The sequence below is a fragment of the Zootoca vivipara genome, chromosome 4 (genome assembly GCF_963506605.1).
Source record: "Zootoca vivipara chromosome 4, rZooViv1.1, whole genome shotgun sequence".
Classification (NCBI taxonomy): domain Eukaryota; kingdom Metazoa; phylum Chordata; class Lepidosauria; order Squamata; family Lacertidae; genus Zootoca; species Zootoca vivipara.
Window position 1 is genome coordinate 91275502 of NC_083279.1, and position 21607 is coordinate 91297108.

The window sequence follows — 21607 nt, forward strand, 5'->3', positions numbered from 1 at the left end:
TCAGTTCACTGCAAAGCTGTTTTCCCTAATATAATCAGTTACATTTTCATGAATATATGCTTTTTTGCACACATTGTATTTAAAAAAAAAAACCACAAGCATTTTTAAACACAGCACAGAAGTTGGAGAAGTGCAAATTTTGATTATAGCTGTGTTTTGGTTCCCTATCTCTGTGCTAAGATTTGCTTTTACGGTTGAAGGAGCTGAGTAGGTTTAGCCCAGAAAAGAGGGGACTGAGAGGAGATAGGATAGCCATCTTCAAAGAGCTGAAGGGCTGTCACATGGAAGATGGAGCATGCTTGGTTTCTCCTGCTCTGGATGGTAGGACTCAAACCAATGGCTTCAAGTTAGAAGAAAGGAGATTCTGTATGGGCGTACCCAGGAACAAATCTAGGGGGGGGCAAGCCATGGTCGTCCAGGTTGTGACATTTCAGCACGGAAAAGGCGAATGAAACCAAAATTTTATTATATATAATTATAGCAGTGTTTTATTACGGTAGTTATTACAATTATTTGCTTGAATTCTTTTTAATTAGTATTCTAATTACATGTCTTATACTAATATCATTTTTCTTGGGTTTGAAGAAAATGTTGAGGTTTGTTTGGTGTGGCCTTTTTACGTACCTGGACTAAACAAACCGGCAGTTGTGTGGTATAGTAATGCATATACAGTCCTGCCACCATGTACACTGGTTAAAGCAGACTACTGTGCTACAAATACTCTTTACCGGGAACAAAACTGAATTCAATAACCACATATTTTAAAGATGTAGAAAAATTAAGGAGTACTCTCACCGGCAGAGAGTATGGTAGGGTGCCCCTCTTTCCCTCAGAAAATGTTGAAGATTATGGTGTTAAGCGACCCCCAAGCCACATCTGCTCCTGGTGGTCATCTAGTCCCACCCCCTGTAATGCAAGAACATGCACCTATCCCATATGGGGATTGGGCCTACAAAAATTTGGCTTTATCAGCACTACTATCCTGCCAACCAATAATATGCAGCTTGCCCAAATGGGGATTGAACCTGCATCATAGGGGTTATCAGCACTATTATCCTGTCAACCCAGGAATAGTACCTCAAAGTTTTGATGGGACCCTGGGGGTCATTTAGTCCAACCCCCTCTACCGCAATAACATGCAGCTTTCTCATATGGTGAAAGAGCAATTGCCAAAACAAATCTGATAAAAGGGGCCCGAGGCTATGCACAAAGAGGGGGTAGGGTAGGGTAGGATTAGGGTAATTTAGCTGCTGGCTACAAACTGCCAAGCCCTTAAGCAGCAGTTCAGCCCAACACAGGACTGCACGGCGATCAGGGAAACAAAGAAACTAGGATTAGAGTGATTTAGCTGCTGGCTAGAAAAGGACTTAAAGGGAACTTTTACGATGCAAAAACCAACAGAGGTGACCCAGCAATCCTTCCCTGTCCCAGGGAATGGTCCACACTGAGGATGAACACTGCAACTCCGCTCTCCGCTGCCGGCTGTTTTTTTTTGCTGCGTGGGAGCTTCCCCCCTTTTTTTGCTTCTCTAGGGAGGGGCAGCTGCACCCCCTGCCCCATGCTGAGTACACCCATGAGATTCTGACTAAACATACGGAAAAACTTTCTGACTGTAAGAGCTGTTTGACAGTGGAATGGACTCCCTCAGAAGGTTGTGGATTTTCCTTCCTTGGAGGTTTATAAGCAGAGGTTGGATGGCGATCCATGGATGCTTTAGCTGAGATTCCTGCATGGCTGGGGGTTGAACTAGATGACCCTTTGGGTCCCTTCTAACTCTACAGTTCTTTGATTCTTTGAAGAAACCATTAAGTAATCCTTGGCTGAACCAAGTCACGCAGCATCATTAAAAATAACAAGTGATTCAGGAGCACAAGCAGCTGGTTTGAGAGGGGTAGAGTATTAATTGCAGAAATGCTTGCTCAATTTCTTTATGGATATACACATATGCCAATGCAGAAGAAGCACATCAATAATGCAGCTTTTATTTCCCAAGCTATGTATGGGAAAATCCGTCAATATTAAAAATGACTTCAGTAAACTGTCCCCTGGAAGCCAATGTCTCTCCTATTGATCTAAAAATGCAAAAGTTCAATTAGACTCTGAGAATGAGCATCCTTGGATCTAAGCTCTCAAAGTCATGTAAAAATAAATTCATTTTCAAATTGTGTTAATAGAGCAGGGATGAGAGTCAAGGGATGGAGCAAGTTATGGCTATGATTCAATACGCAGTTAAGCGCCATTGATGATGGAGATTATTCAGCAGTTTGCTGCGGCTATTAAAGTCTCCTTCTCCCCTGAGTTGGTTGCATTGACCGCAATGTAACGTACATAGAGAAATGTTAAGTGTTGTTCGGATCTGAGCCACACAGTTTTGAGATGCAATCAGCATTCAATTTCAGTGCTTGTCTACTTTGATTTTTTTGCTTTCACAGCACCTAAATGCAAACACTTTTAGTCAAAGACCATGGCTGATTTCCTATTGTTGTTGCCAGTGTGGAAGAGACCATCCTCACATTTTCTCACACACATGTAACTCTTCTTAACTGACTGATGTTTTAATGAGGTGGCTTCCATTTGTGAATGAAGGGAAAGGGGTGGAATTCTCCACACAAGAAACACCCACTAAAAATAGCTTTGAGCAGGTGTGTGTGTGTGTGTGTGTGTTCTTCACGGCCACAGGAGGAATGGGACAAAACCTACACTTATAGGCATTTTTGTCAGGTGTTGTAACTAAAGGAGAAATTTGATCCAGTTCACATTTGAAGAGGGGCCATTATAATTTACACAGCCACCCTTCAAAACTTGTCATTTTGGGCTTCCGATTCGTCGCGCTGGTGAAGTTGGACGCAGGGACTTCGTGCTCCGAAGTCCCTGGCTTCGTGGAGGGGGGGGAAGTCCGCAGAGCGAGCGGACTCCCCGAAAAAACACCGGGTAGAGAGTCCCGGTGACATAGTGCCCAGCTGTTTGCTCCGGACGCGAATCCTCTGCTGCCCGAGAGCTCAGTAGAGCAATCGAGAGCCAGCGGAGTGGAGTCGCGGGAGCCATTTTTGGGTTTCATCTTACCTCCTTGAAGTGAAGCTCCGAGTCCTCAGCCTGCAAGCGGCGGATTCTTCCAAGGAAATAAAAGACTTCTTCAAAGTAAGTCAAATCTCCATTCGGATCTTAAAAATTTTAAATTTGAAGATAGGAAGAGATTCTAAAGTAACGGAAGCCGATCTCTTCCAAATGGACAATCAGGAGGCGCATTAAATATTCCCAAGCCGAAAAGGGAAAACTTCTTTCAAGATTGCGGACCCGAGAGAAAGAAAGACTTTTCCAAACCTCCCCAGCCCCCGGTGTCGTTGCCCCTTGAGGTTCAGCAGCAACAAGGGGGAGGACGCTTTGACAGCTGTCAAAAGCTGTCAAATTGTTAAAGGACTAAGAAAGACGATTTTATTCCTGCGAATTGGAAAAATTGATTCAAAAGGTTTTAAAAGGATTTAAGTGGACTGTAAATTTGAAATCTGATGAGGTTAAAGACAAAGGATAAGAACAGCCAAGATGGAGCCGACAACGTGGTAGAGGAATTTTCCAGTACCCTTCTGCCCTTATCTCTGGTCTGCCTGTGGTCAAGTGAACTATGAAAACAAAATTCTCTCGAGCTTTCCAGGAGGCTGTGCTGGGCTATCTACAAACATGGGAAGATATCTACAAGGAAAGGCAATGCTTCAATCCAACAGAAAAGGAGAATGAGGTGCAAGAGCAAGATTTAGAGGACAATTTTGATTATGAGATTGTGTGTGAGGAGCAACAATTTGAGGACAATTTGGAGACTGATTCAGACCATAAAAAATATGTGTTGGATGATGAAAAACAAAGATCAGAACAAAGAGATGAGGCCGACAAGGAGAAGCAAAGTGAAGAGAAGATTGATGGAAGTGAAAATCCTGGAGAGACTGAAATGTTGAATGGTGTTAGTGAAGGGAGGGAAAGGCAGAAAGAGGGAGGAGCAGAGGTCTGGAAGTGGATGTGGGAAAGAATTGGTGTGGGGTAAAAATTTTAGTTTAAGGTACTTTTTTTTTGGTTTATGAACAACGGTGTCGGACTCTTGGCCTGTTAAAGGATATGCTGATCCAATTGGGAGGAGGGACATTGGGGGGGGGAGGAGAGATTTTTATAGTTTAAGGTTAAGAGCTTTCTGGAGGGAGTAAAAAGAATGGCTGAGGAAATATGCCTAGAGGCTTCCGGTTCAGCGCCAGCGCCGATCGGCGGGGTCCCGTCTCGTCTCCGAGACGGCCCGTCTCTGCTAGGAGTGGGGAGGGCAGCGAGAGCGACGCTGCGCCCCTTAGAACCTCGGGAAGGGCGTCCCGGGGGCGAATTTTGCTCGGCAGAGCCCCAATCCGGACTCCCCAACTCTCCGGCAAGCTCTAATAAGAGCTCCGGAGCGAGGAGGGTAGAAGTCGCGGGGGCCATTTTGAGCGGTAACGTTATCCTAGCGGTGAGAAGCTTCAAGGCGGAGAGCGCTGGATTCTTCTGAAAATAAAACGATTGGAAATAAGACTGTAAGTAATCTCACGATTTGGATTATAAAACAATTTGGACCTGGGAGAGAGGGGGGGAAAGAGGAAGCCACCACCCCCCCACGGCAACATAAGAGACAGTAAATAGAAACCCAAAGCCGTAAATAGAAGATCTCAACTTAAAAGGATCCCTCAAAGGCATCAAAGAGAATCTCCCCTAAATGCAGGGTAAAAGGGGAGAGAGACTGTGGTTGTGAGTGCCCTGCAGAAAGAGGTTAAGACCAAGAAAGACCTTTCTTTTCCTCGGGAGCCGGCAGCCCAGACAACCCAGTGAGCTGATCAGGATTTATAAGTCAAATTTTATTTCTATCTTTATTTTTGGACTTTTTGGAAATTCCTTTTTGGTTTATATGCTTTTGAAATGCGAGTTCGAACTTTATTTTTAATAAGACTTGAAGAATGCAGCCAGCTTGTTAAAATGGAGTCGAGAAAATAAACTGTGACCATATTCCACCCCATGTGACAAGTTTTGACCTTGACAGGATTGAACTATGTCAACAAAAAGGTATTCGCCTGAGTTCCAGCGGACTGTTTTGACCTTAATGTGGGAAGTAAGAATAGAACTATGTCAAGAGGAGACACAACAGCAAGAGTTACAGCAACAATTCCAGATGGTGATGGCAGAATATGACTTCTTAGAGGATGAAGCTATTGAAACTGAAGAAGACGAGTGTGAGAATGACAATGATGGGGACTGTGATTTGGAAGGAAAAGATGAAGATGAGGACTGTGATAATATAACACAAAATGAAGCCCACCAGGAAAGAAATGATGATTTTACTCTACAAAAACCCTTCGAGGGGGGCACGATTGGATTTACTGGAACTCCAGAATGCCCACAGGGAAGAGGGAAAAAATAAGCAGAGAAGAGAAGAAGCTCAGGGGTCTTGTATGGAGGCCTGGATGGCAAAAGGCTGTAAACAGGGGGTGGGGTGAAGGGAAAGTGAAGTTGTGATTATAAGGATGGATTACAGGATTATAACTGGACTGCTGACTACAGAACTTGCTGGATTGGGGGGGTGGAGCCGGTAATCGGGGATGTAAGGTTAGATTGGGAATAGTTATAGTTTTAAAAGTGAATTGATTTTGGAAAAAGGTGAAAATATGGAGGCTTATAGAGGGGGTAAAAATTAGGCACGGGAAGAAAAAATGGGAGTTTGATTTTTCAGTGATTGGACATTAGGTGAAAATGATAATAGCTAATTTAAAAGTAGTATAAGGTATAAAGGTGTATTTTATAAAATAAGAAACTGTTGAAGATGATAAAAAAGGGAGGAAAACCGGGGAAGGGGGGAGGGTGGGGAAGCCCACAAAATATGGTTTAACAATTATGAATGGAAGAAAGATTTTTTTTGTTTTGTTTTGTATTGTCTTTTTTCTTTCTTGTCACTTTTTTCTTCTCTTTTTTCTCTTTTCTCTTTTTTATTCTTTTTTTGGTATGACAATAGATGGTTGGATGGATGACCTCCTGCGTACTGTCCTGGTTTACTGGAGCTCCCTGGTGGCAGGGGGGGGGCTTTGGGGGCAGGGGAGGGGGAGGAGGACAGAAATCCAATCACAAAATGGACCATTTCTGACTGTTCACCTACGTGGGATACTTTGGTGGCAGGGGAGGACCCATGGAGGGGGGTGGGAAGAAGGTGGAAAAGGTGTTCATGTATGTAATTTGTAATTTGTAATTTGTAAAATCAATAAAAATTATGGTTTTTTTAAAAAAAGGAAATATGCCTAGAGTTTGCTTTTGAATAATTTTGGTGATCAGGAGGTGTTTGGGTGGAAAACTGCCTGTCTCCCCCTTCTTACTCTTGGTACCCAGTGGCAGGGGGTGCCTTGAGGGGAGAGGGAAGGGTGGAGGGAAACCCAGACACAAAAATGGAACCTTTTGACTGCTGGACTCCTCGGGCTACCCCAGTGGCAGGGGGGGGGGCTCAGAGGGGGACAGCATGAAGAAGGAGGAGGATTGTGTTAATATTATAAGAATAAGATTCTGAATTGGATTAGAAAACCCGCCATAACTATGTAAAGAGGTTGGGAAATCCAGGAGGAGGAGAGTCGTGGAAGCCATTAATATTTTTCCTTTTTCCTTTTTTTTCCTTTCCTTTTCCCCCCCTTTTTATATTTTTGCTTTTTTTCCCCTTTTTTCCTTGTTTTTCTTTTTTCCAGTACAGTGAGGAAATAGCTGGGGGATAAGCCAATCCCCAGAGATCCTCCGCCTTTGTCCTCTCAGTGGCAGGGGGGGGGATGAGGGGGGAGGAAGGAGGGGGGAGGTCAAACCCAGCTTAAAATGGACCCCTTTGTTCCCCAATACCCATTGGTCTCACTGGTGGCAGAGGTGGGCTTGTGGGTGGAGGGAAAATGAAGGGACAGAGTTTATGTTGTATACTTTGTATGTGTTTTCTTTTTCTAAAAATTAATAAAAATTATTTTAAAAAAAAACTTGTCATTTTGTCACGGGGGTCACATTATCCAGCACCAATCCAAAGGAAAGGTGTCGATCACAAATGCAGTCAGCTTTTAGCAATCCTTTCCAATCCTGCTTGTGCCTTCATGACCAATCCTCAGTGATTTTTCTCTCGTTTAGGAAGTAGGCTGAGTAATTGATTGGGGAGAGGGAGTGTGCATTGTAAATGTAAAGCCTTATAAACAGCAACATTGGGCCCTGAACTGCAATCTGTTTGATCAATGGCATTTACTTAGAGGTGGGGAAAGTGCTCCTGCTGTGATGGAATGGAATGATCCCTTTTGCATGTGCCTCACACACAAAAAACGGTCTCCTAGAAGCAAGGATAGAGCACAGAGGAAGGATGTGAGAATTTGTTTGAAACCTTCTGAAATGTGTTATTGTCATGGACTCGTTGGACACAAAAGGAATGGTGGGAGGAACCAGCTGGGAAACCATCAAGGGAAGAAGGATCAGAGCCTGGGGAATAGTGGGGGCAGAGGTGTAGTGGGTGGGGAGGCTGGCAGGCTGTCGTCCCAGGTGCAGTTTTTTTGGGGGGGTACATTCCTCACAACAGCCTGCCATTTCGTGTTGCATCCTTCCCACAGCACACTCTAGCTGCAGGGCACCTTGAGAAGGACGCAATGGCTCACAGTACCTACCCTGCGAGCCCAGCGCTGCTCTCCTCCCTGCCCTGTTGCTTCCTTCTCACCCAGCCTTCCACCTGATGTGTGCACCCTGAATTCCAGCCCCTACTCAAATTTTGGGCTGTTTTCCAGTTTGAGGTTTGGCTCAGTGCCATTTATTTCATCAAGGACCGCAGCGAAGTCTGCCATCACCTTTGTGCTCAAGTCCCCCAATTTATCCAAAGAAGAAAGAAGGCTAAACTTGTGTGTGTGTGATCTAACAATGCCTTTTCGGCGGATGTGTTCAACGGCCGAACAAGCCAGTGCAACAGCTTTGATGGACTCTGGGGCTTGGGTCAAGGTTTCCAAGAGGATTAATTACTAGCAATTTACAGGATCTTGGAGTGCCTGCAAAGGGGTGCTGACCCTTTCCTTTGAAATGTTGCCCCTGGGGGGACAGCGATGGAATAGACTTCACAGTGCTGCTGGCCTGCAGTTCCAGTTAAATTTTAGGAGACGGCAATGATTCATTCTGGAAAAGCTTGCGGCTTGCTTCCCCCCCCCCAATCTGCATCATAACTTGCAAATGAATCATAACCTTGCAATTAAAACAAAAATGATAATGTTGTAATTAAAACAGCCACCATCACATACATGCCAGCAAAATGCTAAAAGAGGACCCTGCTTTCCTTGCTACCTGAATTTTGCCATATAAGGATGAAGAGTGTGCACTTCATGGCTCTGATCATGCCCCCCTCCCCAGATAGGAACCACCTGCAGCTCCTTAGCTTTTGTCCTGAATTAGTTCAGGGGTGGGGGTGGTGTTTAATTAGGGAAAAAACTCCAATTAAACATATGTTAGGGAGGTGGGAGAGGTGGGGGAGAAGATGCTGTATCTCCTCTCTCCTCCCCCCCCCCTTGACCGAGAGTGGGGGCAGGAGTTCAGTTCTGCAAAGTGTTCCTTCAAAGGTGCCTCAGGTCAACAGCTGTTGACCAGACACAGCAATTCTGTAGGGTGGAGCATCAGGCAGGAAGGTGAGCCAGGAAGCGTCAGGCTTTTTCCTTCTCTTGAGAAGATGCAGCCAGCAGTTAGGTAGGCCTCAGCTTATTGGTAGATTTTCCTGCCAGATGCTCCACCCTGTGAAAGCCCCAGAATGCTCAGTGACATTCCAGCTGACCCATAGCAATCCATGGCTGTCTCAGCCTGACACCCAAATATCCCTCCTAGTAGGTCAAGTTTCGGCTTGGGACTCAGCAGAATCCATTGCACATCTCTGGTAAGAATGTAATAAGAGCCCTTCTAGAGAAGGCCAAAGGTCCACCTAGTCCATCAGCCTGCAAAAAGGACCAGACTGTAACTTCACTCTCCCCGCTTGTGATTCCAAGACACCACCGTGCTCAGTTCAGAAGCAGGGACAAAACCACCACAAAGAGAAATGCTGCTAACCAGAAGATTGGTGTTTTGAGCCAACCCTGGGATTGTCTGGGGCAGGGGTTCCCAACAAAATTTTCTCGAGGACCCCTCATCGAGCCGCTATTGTGACAAGGACCCCCATTAATTCCTAATCCTAAAATTAAAAAGTGAGAGCCAAATTAAGAGTCTTTTTATATTTTATATTTATACGTTTTTTACAGTTACAACAGAGTACTCCATCAGTATACAGTTAGTTTTAATTTTCAGTTCTTAATGAGATGAGTTAAATCTGTCCTTTGAGTCCATTATTTCTGAAATATTAGGTTCCAGGGAGGAGGGAGGGGAATGGAGAAGACAGGGTACCTGCGCAGTAGCGCACAAATGAAGCCGATGCGCGCAAAGCATCTTGGGGAGGTGAGCGTTAGTAGAATGCGCGTGCTGCCTCTTTGCAAAACAGTAGTGTTTGTAAAGCGCCACCTAACGGCATACAGCAGAACTACTGCCTCTATCTAATTCTAGTTTTGCGCTAGACTCTGCTCATGCAGGAAGCGGCCAAAACAAAAAATCTGTTATCATACGAAATATATTTAATATATTTTTTTATTCTAATAGCATCTTGCGGAGCCCTCTGGCATAGCTCGCGGACCCCTGGGGGTCCGCGGACCACCTGTTGGGAACCACTGGTCTGGGGCAAAATTCATGCATTGTAAGGAGCTGAATTAGATAACCCTTGGGGTCCCTTCCAACTCTGATTATATGATTGGGGGGACTTTGAGCAAGATGTCCTCAATGAGCCCCCATCGATGAATTGTCCCACCCTGGTTGCTCTTTCTCTGAGCCCCAAACACACAGGCACCTAAAGAAAGAGAGGTGCCTAGTGAATGGAGATGAATTCTTAATCATATCAACCACTCATTTGGTTTGAGATGACAGGGAAGTTTGAAGGACCAGCAAGGTGTAGCAGCAGGACCCTTCAGGGACATAGGTGCCCATTTTCCCAACCCTTCAGGGACATAGGTGCCCATTTCCCCAACCCCTGTCACCAACTCCAACTGAAGTCCTCAGCTCAAGCTGAGGTCCCCGTGGAATTCTACCATGTCTCTTCAAGGAGCATTTATTGTAACCAAAGCAATTTAGCAAACAGTTGAGGATTTTTTTCTTCTTTTTTTCCTTTAGGAAGCTTTTGAAAATAGCATTGAAGAGATGCAATTTATCTTAGTAAAGAGAAGGGATGTTTTGCAATGACAAAATAAGCTTGGGTTGTTAAAGTGGCGTGCTTTAAAGGCATCTTCTGCCAAGGCAGCATAGCTCTTTAGCAAATGGGGAGTGAATCGATAACACAGCACTTAAAATTCTGTGGGCAGAGTGCTCTTCCCTCTGAAATTTACTGGTGTTTGGATTGCAAGGCTGAGTGCCGTTTCCCACCACCACCACACGAGCTTTGCTTTTATACAGCCAGGCACTTTGCATCCAATGTTTTAAGTTAACAGTTATATTTGTGTAGCTGAGGCTAAGATTGGCTGGTGCCCATTGGGAGTAGGGCAGAAGCCTAAACAGTAGGTGGAGCCAGAGCCAAAGTCAGGCAGAACTAACTAATTCTTTTTATATATAAAAAGAATTATATATATTAATGTGCAGCACTAAGACTAAGGAGGACAAAGGCAACAGGCTGTGACACCCCCCTGGGTCTGTTGTAAGCAGGAAGGCTTGCAAGTGGAGGTCGGCTCAGGTCAGACTAGAGTTGGTGGTGCAACACCCCACTTGGACCAGCCTTCGGTGGTTGAGAACGATCGTCCTCCTGTAACAGACAATAATTTTCTTTTCTCCCCTTGTTATTTTCTTTAGGGAAATTCTGGCCTGGGTTTCAGCATTGCTGGAGGAACAGACAACCCACACATTGGGGATGATCCTGGGATATTTATTACTAAGATTATACCAGGAGGAGCTGCAGCAGAGGACGGAAGACTCAGGTAAATTTATGCATTTGTTGTCCAAATGGGTGTCCGGTATTTGTCCTGGTGACTGGAAGCGGCCGCCGAGACCACATAACACCGGTCCTGAAAGACCTACATTGGCTCCCAGTACGTTTCCGAGCACAATTCAAAGTGTTGGTGCTGACCTTTAAAGCCCTAAACGGCCTCGGTCCAGTATACCTGAAGGAGCGTCTACACCCCATCGTTCTGCCCGGACACTGAGGTCCAGCGCCGAGGGCCTTCTGGCGGTTCCTCGCTACGAGAAGCCAAGTTACAGGGAACCAGGCAGAGGGCCTTCTCGGTAGTGGCGCCCGCCCTGTGGCATGCCCTCCCACCAGAGGTCAAAGAGAACAACAATTACCAGACCTTTAGAAGGCATCTCAAGCCAGCCCTGTTTAGGGAAGCTTTTAATGTTTGATGGATTTATGTATTTTAATATTTTGTTGGAAGCTGCCCAGAGTGGCTGGGGAAACCCAGCCAGATGGGCGGGGTATAAATAATAAATTATTATTATTATTATTATTATTATTATTATTATTATTATTATTATTATTATTATTATATAAAAAGCCTGGTGCTGTTGTTGCAGGAAGGGAGGTTGAAAAGGCTTGAGCCAGTGAGAAAGTCAACAAATTCTAACTATCCCGCTCTTCCTCCTCCTCCCTGAGTTCTACAAGGGGTAAAAGTAAGGGCTGTTCTGCATGACCCTTGAAAATGTGTTATTTTCCCACATTTGTTTTATGCATTACTTGTGCATTGAAGTGAGGGGCAGATAGGGCTCATCAACCTGGAAAGGTAGCCCTTATAGGAGAAGGAAAACACTCATCCTAAAACTCCTCTGCCTTGTGGGACATCTTTAGAGGAAGAAAGGGCTAAGGAGTAAACCCCAAATAAATCCGAAGTGGAGCCCCTAAGATGGTTGGATGCTGCCCTGTACGCCTCCTTCTGGCAACTCCTGCATCCAAGCTGGGGTCAAATGCATGGCTCTGCTCTCCTTTGGACCACATCAGCGAGGCCAAGAGGGGGGTCTTGTTGTCTGGCCAGCCCAGGACCTCCATGCACACTGCTCAGACTTGCACCCCAGAGAGACCACTTCAATGTTGAAGTGGTCCAGTTTGACTTCACCCCTGGAGGCACACTCCATTGCCTTTTGAGGCAGATGGATGCCAACAACAGAAGCACCCCTGTTTGTTAACCAACCTCACAGGCTGTTGTTAGATCTGATGTCTTGTTGCTCCTATTGAGAACCTTGCCTACACATCCCTTGTCCTCAAGCCCTAGAAATCAATTGACACTACTTTCTGCCACTGCGTCCGATGGAAATAAGGAAAGAACATGCAGCGCCACACCCTGGACTGCTTGTAATTTAAGAAGGCAGCCAGGTGAGGGCTGACTGGGAACAGGTTGAGGACCCAAGCACAGCATCACTCTCTATGAACCATCCAAAACTCAAATTGGCCACCAGATTTTGCTCGAGTTTCTGCTGCTGTAGTTGTTTTACAGCCTCCTGCTGGTTTAACATGCAACTAAAAATCTAGCCTTAAGTTTATTGAATGGAGCCAAAGGTATAGCAAAGAAAAATACATCTAATTCTCTTCCCAACTGTGTAATCTTTGTTCTGCCTGTCTTCTCCCCCCCTCCCCCTTGTTGGGTTTTTCTTTCTTTTTCTTTTTTTTTAAAAAGAAACTGTGCAGCTGAATTGATTGCCAGGGTAAAGCAAGGAGATCAATTTTCCATCATTGCCACCCTTTATAGCGACTCACTCAATCTCTTGTAAGATTGCGAGATTCCTGCTTGACAAAAGCAATCTGTTTGAAAGAAACATATTGTGCAGCAACCGTAAACTTTACGATAGAACCACTCAGTTAATATGACTCAGCCATTTGGAAAAGGAATCTGTGGAGGAGCTAATTGTGGTCACTGGGGGGGGGGGGGTTAAGCTGTGTTTGCAACGCATAGGATTTCATAAATCTGGCTGTGATCAATCCTATAAACTAATGCAAACCTCGTCCTCCCAAGCATGGGTCTTAATGTAGCCAATTTGATGCAGTCAATGTACTAGGGGGAGCTATAAGGAGCCTCTGGGAAAGCCCAAAATTTGCCACAGTACAAAAGTCTTAAGAGGGAGAAAACCCTATGTGTAGGAAACCCCCCCCCCAAAAAAAACCCCAATCAGGACTGGGCACGCTCATTAGCAATGGAATGTTGACTGAGGGGTCTGGGGAAGAAACCAAGGTGAATGGAAATAAGTATTCTGGAACAGGGGGTGGCTGGCTGGGATCATAGAAAAGAGCTCTGAATGCAACATTTTGTTGCAGACACCACCACCCCCCCCCCCCCCCCCCGTAGAATAACTGGTTATAAGTTAGGACCAGATCTTTTTTATTATTGTCTTGAACAGACTTTTTTTATCCTTGACCTGTGACCAGTTTGCATCTTGAAGTCACTTTGAATTGAGAAATAAATATTTTTCTTTCTTTTTGACAGAACTGCATGAAATGTGTCGGCATGCTAGCCACTGCAGAGTGGATAAAGCCTGGCCAATGACATTTGAGAATAAAACAATGAAAGCTGTTGAAAACAACTATTTAAAAATTGGGGTGGACTAAGAGGATTAAACCACACACCAACCTTCTACATATCCAGATAGGCTTGCCTGAACAAAAATGTTTTTAGCAGGTTCCAAAAAGAGTAATGTAGCCACTTAAAGGTAAAGGGACCCCTGACCATTAGGTCCAGTCGTGACCGACTCTGGGGTTGCAGCGCTCATCTCGCATTATTGGCCGAGGGAGCCGGCGTACAGCTTCCAGGTCATGTGGCCAGCATGACAAAGCCGCTTCTGGCGAACCAGAGCAGCACATGGAAACGCCATTTACCTTCCCGCTGTAGCAGTACCTATTTATCTACTTGCACTTTGACATGCTTTCAAACTGCTAGGTTGGCAGGAGCTGGGACCAAGCAACAGGAGCTCACCCCGTCACAGGGATTCGAACCGCCAACCTTCTGATCAGCAAGCCCTAGGCTCTGTGATTTAACCCACAGCGCCACCTGGGTCACTTAGCCAATGTCAATAGGCAGGGAGTTCCTAGTGTAGGTGCTGCCACACTAAAATATCAATTTCTTACAACCGCAGAATGAATATTATGTGACACTTGTAACATCACCAGTTCTGCAGGCTAGGTGCTCACGGGATCAGTTTGGATGCCCTTGTGGGGATTTGGTTGCAGTCTATATATTATTCCAAAATGCTTACCAGCTCAGGTCCGGTAGCTATGCAAATCTCTTGGGTGTGTGTATGTGTTTGCAGACCTCTGGCAATGCTGTTTGCTCAGTGCATAATTTAGCTGCAAGTTAATAAAGAAAGGAGACCTTCACCCTATTAAAAAAACAACATGCTTGTTTTGCAGGCAGCAGTAAATTAGAGCCTCCATTAACAGATTGTGTATGTTGCTTGCTTTATGTTAGGAAGTTTATGAGCTCATTAAGTTAGATCATTTCAGATTTCTGGGCATAATTTTTTTTCTGTTTTTGTTTTCTTTTGCTGCTCAGAAGAGAAATGATCCTGGCACTAACTCAGCAGTGGAAGTGTTTCTGAAGTTCATAAGGGGAATGTTTGGAACGTGTCCAGATTGCTGTGCATGAGCTAGGAACGAAAATAAATCCAAATGCTTCATAAATAGGCACTTGAGGCATCCGTTACACTGGACCAAATGCTGCTTCTTTAATTGCAAGCTGATAACCATAACTGATGGGGACAGAAGCAAAGCGTTCTGCCTTTTCTCTTTGCCCTTGTGCGGCCAAGAACACGGGCTCTTCATTCATTCTCCTCTTGAACCCCTTCCAGTCACATTTCACAGGGAGCACCTATCTGGAGACAGACACTAATGTACTCCTCAGAATACAGGCTGGACCTGGGCAGAAGGGAGCTCAGGGGAGAGAACAAACTTCAATCTATTGAGAACAAACTTCAATCTGCAGGTGGAAGCTTCTCATTGAGGTTCCTCCAGGCCCCAGATTCACTCTGCCAACCCATGCTAGCTACTGGATCTTTCTGGACGGGAAGGAATTCGAGAAGGCTTCATGTTGCTTTTGTATGCTCCAGTATCAAGGCTTGCTAGCCATGACAGAGGCTGTGCTCTGCCTCCAGCAAGCTTCTGAATAGCAGTGGCTGGAAACTGTAGGAGGGGAGAGTACTTGGGTCATGTTGTGGGCTTCCCAGAGGCATCTGGTTGGCCACTGCGAGAACAAAATGGTGGACATTATGGGCCATTGGCCTAATCCAATAGGCTGTTCTTATGTCCTTATGTTCTCACATGTTGCCTCCTTCACTTACTCATACATTCTATGGGTCTGACATTTGGCTCTGCTGCTTGTTAAATGGTCCCCCCCCCAATAATATTTATTAGTTTCCCTAATTTTTAACAAATCAATGCCAAATTACATCATTTAATACATTTCCCAAAAAAAGTTAACTTCCCACTCTTCATACTAGATGTGTCCCTACTTCCCCTCATTGCTGCTTGATATTACATATTTATTTCTAATTTACATTGCATTCCTTATATTCAATCCCCAATTATTGGTTGTTATTTTTAAAAATAAAAATAAATCCCCTTTCCCACTATCCATCAGCTGTTGATTTATCAATTCCTGCTCGTACATTTACATAACGATAACATATTCCCTTAAAGAACAAAAGAGGTTACAGTATATATCTCCTTGCCTGCTTGTTAAATGGTTCCTGACTCACCTCAGAAAGAAGGTTTAAAGTTGCTATTTTCTAAGTTTAAACAGCATTTCTAGCCAATGCAACAAAGTCAACCCTCAACCTCTTCCCTTCGATTTAAGAAGTATTCCTAGGCGCTGTCCTGGCCACCTATCTCAGAATGACTCACTATGAAGAGGGGACCCTCTTGGCCTTTCCTAGAACAAAGTGGGGAGAAGGGGAGAGGCAGAAAGGCTACCACGTCTGCTACCAGATCACATAAATTGATAAAATGAGGAGAGGGTAGCAGTAGTGGGGAAGAGGAAGAGTCAGGTGGCAACTGCGGCTCAAGTGGAGCAATGCTTTATGCTGGGACCCAGGTGGCGCTGTGGTTAAACCACTGAGCCTAGGGCTTGCTGATCAGAAGGTCGGCGGTTCGAATCCCTGGGACGGGGTGAGCTCCCGTTGCTTGGTCCCAGCTCCTGCCAACCTAGCAGTTTGAAAGCATGTCAAAGTGCAAGTAGATAAATAGGTACCGCTACAGCGGGAAGGTAAATGGCGTTTCCATGTGCTGCTCTGGTTCGCCAGAAGCGGCTTTGCCATGCTGGCCACATGACCTGGAAGCTATATGCCGGCTCCCTCGGCCAATAATGCGAGATGAGCGCGCAACCCCAGAGTTGGTCACGACTCGACCTAATGGTCAGGGGTCCCTTTACCTTTACCTTTATCACAGTCTGTTGTTCATGGTCCAGCCTTGACAGCGAATGAAGGACCAGGATGGTTTCAGAGGGCAATGAGAGGTTGCATTCATTATTATTTTCATTTGTATTTTTGTTTTTGTTTTCTTTCTCGGTGTATCAATAAAAAATCAAATAAGAGAGAGAGAGAGAGAGAGAGAGAGAGAGAGAGAGAGAGAGAGAGAGTAAGGTTGAAATCAGATCTTGTGTTTCCGGGGTGACTGGTTTAGCTCAGATTAAATTGAGCCAATCTCATTTGAACTGAGGGCAGAAGCTGAATCCATAGCTAGTTCTGAAATATTATTTATCAGCCCAGGAGCTGTATAAGTTAAAAGATGAGTAAAGCCTGAGCCACTGGTGGTGGTGGTTGTTGTTTTTTTCAGTCTACAAAATGTGTTGATTGCTATCTCCCGGGAAATTACTCTGAGTTTTAAGAAGGCTGCAGAATCCGAAACCAGTATTGTGAGGCTTAACCCAGATGATCGTTTCATCAGTGGCTCTGCGCTCTGCTACAGCAATTATGAGGATTAAATAGCCCTGTAATCATTTGGAAGGAGTAGAGCAGGGGGAACTATTAAGGTCTTCGCTGAGTTTTCAGGGAAGAAAATGTCACACATCCAGTCCCATTGCATACAGTGGCTCCAAATGCTGCCATTTCCTCCTTTTGATGCAAAGCTGCTTCTCAAATAGTTCAGACATGAAAACAGGGACCCTAATTCTCATACTCCTCCTGCTATGTGCCCCTGAAGGCTCTGTACCTTTGTGTACTGCATTCGCCGTTTTACTTCGCAAAAGACTGCCCCGTCCCCACCACCACCACCAAGTCAAAAGACAAGTCACAATTTTTCACCCTCTGGTGTGTACATGGTGTCTAGTTTAGCACAGAAGTTCCCAAACTCTACCAACAGTGGCCGACAAGCCTCATTCAGGTCATCTGCAGCGCATCTTTGGTGTGTGGTTGAAGACAGGAGGCAGCACACCAGTCACATCAAATACTCTCATTGATTCTGAATTGCATTTGAACGTCTTCTTTTCTTTCTTACATTGCATTTTATCGTATTGCCATTTGAACTCTGTGGAACTCAAACTGCAGTAGGGGGGGAGCCATACGTAAGAAATAAAAGATGAAATTTTAAAAATCCATTAAAATTGTACAGCATCTTGCACGATACATTGCAATTGCTACAACAGGCAGAGAATCCATACAGTGCTTCTCCAAGACCCTCAGCAATTTTGAGGTGGTCCAGGGCATGGGATTTGGGGACCTACTGGGCTAGCAACAAGATGTTGTGGTGTAGAGAATTGCAGGTACCATTTTCCACCCCCGTTGTCAATAGGGGTGGAAGGATCTGCCAACTTTGGTGTTCCCAGTTATTCATCCCCCCCCCCAGTCTTAAGTTCAGTTCTCCACATTTCTGCAGCATTTAGTGAATTCCTGAAGAAAATTTATCAGCATTTTAGCATAGATTTCTCTTAATAAACATATTTTTGTTTGCAGTTTTGACTAACATATCCAATTTTGCAATGAATTTTTCCTCATCTAACACATTTTTGTATGTTGTTTTCAATAATAATAATAATAATAATCCAGCCACTCTGGGCAGCTCCCAATTGAACATTAAAAACACAATACACCATTAAACATTAAAATCTTCCTTAAACAGGACTGCCTTCAGATGTCTTTTAAAAGTAGGATAGTTCCTTATTTCCTTGACATCTGATGGGAGGGCATTCCACAGGGCAGGTGCAATTACCAAGGCCCTCTGCCTGGTTCCCTGTAACCTCACTTCTTGCAGTGAGGGAACTGACAGAAGACCCTTAGAGCTTGGACCCCAGTGTCTGGGCTGAATGATGGGGGTGGAGACGCTCCTTCAGGGATACAGACCGAGGCCATTTAGGCCTTTAAAGGTCAGCACCAACACTTTGAATTGCACTTGGAAACGTACTACTGAGAGCCAATACAGGTCTCTCGGGACCGGCGTTATACGGTCCTGGCGGCGACTCCCAGTCACCAGCCTAGCTGCCACATTCTGAATTAGTTGTAGTTTCCTAGTCATCTTCAAAGGTAGCCCCACATAGAGCGCATTGCTGTAATCCAAGTGAGAGATAACTAGAACATGCACCACTCTGATGAGACGGTCCACGGTCTCAGCCAGCATACCAGATGGAGCTGGTAAACACATTCAGAATCAGGGAGTCCTCCACACCAGCCCGCCTCCTGTCCCCCAAGAACAGTACTTCTGTCCTGTCAGGATTCAACCGCAATCCGTTAGCCACCATCCATCCTTCAACTGCCTCCAGACACTCACACAGGACCTTCACTGCCCTCACTGGTTCCAATTTAAAAGAGAGGTAGAGCTGGGTATCATCATGTGTTCATTTTTATTTTCTTATGTCTCCTTCCCTGGTTCCACAACAAAGAAGCATTGCCCCTCTTCCTAGCACGAGCTATTTTGCTGTTTCCATATTGTTCTTCCTGAAAGTGATTTTTCCCTCCTCCCCCCCCCCCTTTGCTAGATGTTCCACCCTAATTTAAATCAGTTGGAAGTCCATAAAGACTTCCTTCCTCTGTAGTTTGTAGCAATGTGTGGTCGTCTTCGCCGCTGAGACCCAAAGTGCCCATTCCTCGCAGCACACTGTAATTTGGTGTGTTTTGCTTTGACAAACGTACTAATGAAGGGTGTGGCTTTGTTTTGGTTTTTGGCCTGTTTCAACAAGAGGTTGCAGAGTGAGTTTTCTCGGTTCCCTTCTCCACCTTCTCGAAAGGTGGAGAATCCTCTTGCTTCAGAGTGATTATGTCTCTCCCCAACTTATTTTTTTTTTAAAATAAAAATGGGTGGGATTTTGGCTGGCAGGCTTGTTGTGACTCTTTAATTTGTTAGTGTGCATGTGTGTGTGGTACTAAGAGAGAGCGAGATGAAAGTTGCTTGCAACACTCCTAATTTGGACTAGGCCTTTGGGGAGGTATGTGTTGCAACCGGTTTTCCTGCATCGACACGAACCTGGTCTGAGTAGTTTGCGAGCGACTTTTCTGGGGCTTGGATTAACAGGTGGCAGATACCTAAAGGGGCTCTTTTTCTCCATCTGCGTTCTCTTCTCAAATGAAAAGTGAGGCTGTCCCCCTCCCTCGGTTGTACCTGAAAGGGACCTGTGTTCTGTGCAAGGCTTTGTCGCTGCCCTTGCCCACCTGCTATGCAGAGCAGCATCCTTGAAAACTCCTCTGAGGGATTGGAGTACTTTGCCTTCTCCAGAGCTCAGAGGACAGGGAGCAACTAACTACTTAGACCAGGAAGAAGGAGTAAGTAGAGCCCTCTTTCAAGCCTTTTGGTCTTTTCTCAAATCCGGAAAGACAAAGGGGGGAGGACATTGATTCCTTCCTCTCCTGGCTGCTTGCAAATCGGAAGGAGGGGGCAGGGATCTGCCATCACATCCTGATCCTGCTGACATCTTCCTCTCTGCCTGCCGTTTCTTATTAATTCTTTGCACTTGAACTGCACCTGTGTGTCAATTACTGTGTTCTCCCTCCCTTGGTGTATAGCTTGCTGGTGTCTGCTGAATTTGTCCCCAATGCCGGTTCTTACCAAGCTGTTTCACTGATCCCTACCTGCCTGTTTCCTTCTTTGTGTTTCACTGACACAGATGTGCAAACTGTGAAATTATGGGTGACATCCAGCAAGGTCTGCTCCCTTGCATAATAGAAATCTGCTTGTACGGTGGGACTTTGGGTTTCTCTTCTCCTCCCTACACTCTCCATCTGCTCCAGAGGAGCTCTATAGCCTTGCAAGGAGCAGAATTTTGGCGTTGGGGTTGGGTTCATGAGCTGGGGAAGATAAAGGCATAGGAGGAACTTCCTGACAGTAAGAGCTGTTCGGCAGTGGAATTTGCTACCAAGGAGTGTGGTGGAGTCTCCTTCTTTGGAGGTCTTTAAGCAGAGGCTTGACAGGCATATGTCAAGAATGCTTTGATGGTGTTTCCTGCTCGGCAGGGGGTTGGACTGGATGGCCCTTGTGGTCTCTTTCAACTCTACGATTCTATGATTCTATGGTTGTCCTGCTGCAGTTGTACCATGGTGTTTCTTCTCTCTGTGGTTGTTTCTCCTGTACATGACCTGACTGCCTGTCTCCAGGCACTGCGGTCATCTGCAAGGGGTTCCCACATGGCAGGGTTGATGTTGCCGGCCTTCATACCAAAGAGTGCACTCCTGGATTTAGGGGCACAGCTAAATATGTGAAGCACAGCCTCTTGCAGCTGTGTATCAGGTATTTGTAACAGGGATCTGGGATTTAGCTGGGGCTCCCTGCGGAATGTACACTTGGGGGGGCAACCCTGGGTTTGCCGCGTGTAATGCATGGAAAGGTCCTGTGTCTTTAAAGCAAAGAGGTCTGCTGATATCTGAGACTCGAGAGCCAAACGTAGCTGAGCCTGAACTTCAGCTCTTGAGATGGACAGTGACGATTAGCATTCACTGCACAGTGACAAAATTGCTGTATGGGGCAGCTGTGGTTAGATGGGAAGATTGGGGAGGAGGAAATGAATGTCATACCTCAGCTCTCTTGACACTACCTGCTCCTCTAGCGTTAGTGCATAGCAGATCATGAGTCACTCTGCTGAACTGAAATTCCTTTGTCAATAAAAAAGAAAAATTCTGTCATTTTGCATAGAGTGTAAGTTTTATTAGGGAGGCTCATTATCTTCTGAATGGGAGTGGAAGTACTTTCTCAAAGCTGCCGTTGCTGCTCACTGTGCATCTGCAATATCTGCTGTCTAAGAAGTATTTCTAATCATGCATTGTTCATTCCGGAGAAATGAGCCCTCCATTCCCACCCCACCCCTATCCAACTACAATGAAAAGATTATTCTGCAGTAGTAGTTTCACTAGCAGATTTATTTCCCTGGTGGTGGAACATAGCCCAGTGCTTTGCATGCAGAAGGGCCCAGGTCCAATTATTGGCATCTCCAGCTAGAGCTGGGAGTGTCCCACGAGGGACAGCTCAGTCGATTGAGCACGAGACTCTTAATCTCAGGGTTGTGAGTTCAAGCCCCATGTTGGGTGAAAGATTCCTGAATTTCATGGGGTTGGACTAGATGACTGTTGTGGTCCCTTGTACAAGCCTGTGATTCAATTCTGTGAAGCTCTGGTGAGCCACTGCCAA

The 21607-nt window shown here is 45.3% G+C and overlaps 1 protein-coding gene across 7 annotated transcripts in view; it reads left to right on the forward strand.

The window, feature by feature from the left end:
- The window catches only part of DLG2 (discs large MAGUK scaffold protein 2), an 863264-nt gene that overhangs the window by 626984 nt on the left and 214673 nt on the right, over window positions 1-21607 (forward strand). For all 7 annotated transcript variants that reach the window (XM_060273906.1, XM_035114518.2, XM_060273902.1 and 4 more), the window contains one exon: window positions 10885-11009. In XM_060273906.1, the coding sequence (XP_060129889.1) occupies window positions 10885-11009 (125 nt within the window). The remainder of the gene's footprint in view (window positions 1-10884; window positions 11010-21607) is intronic.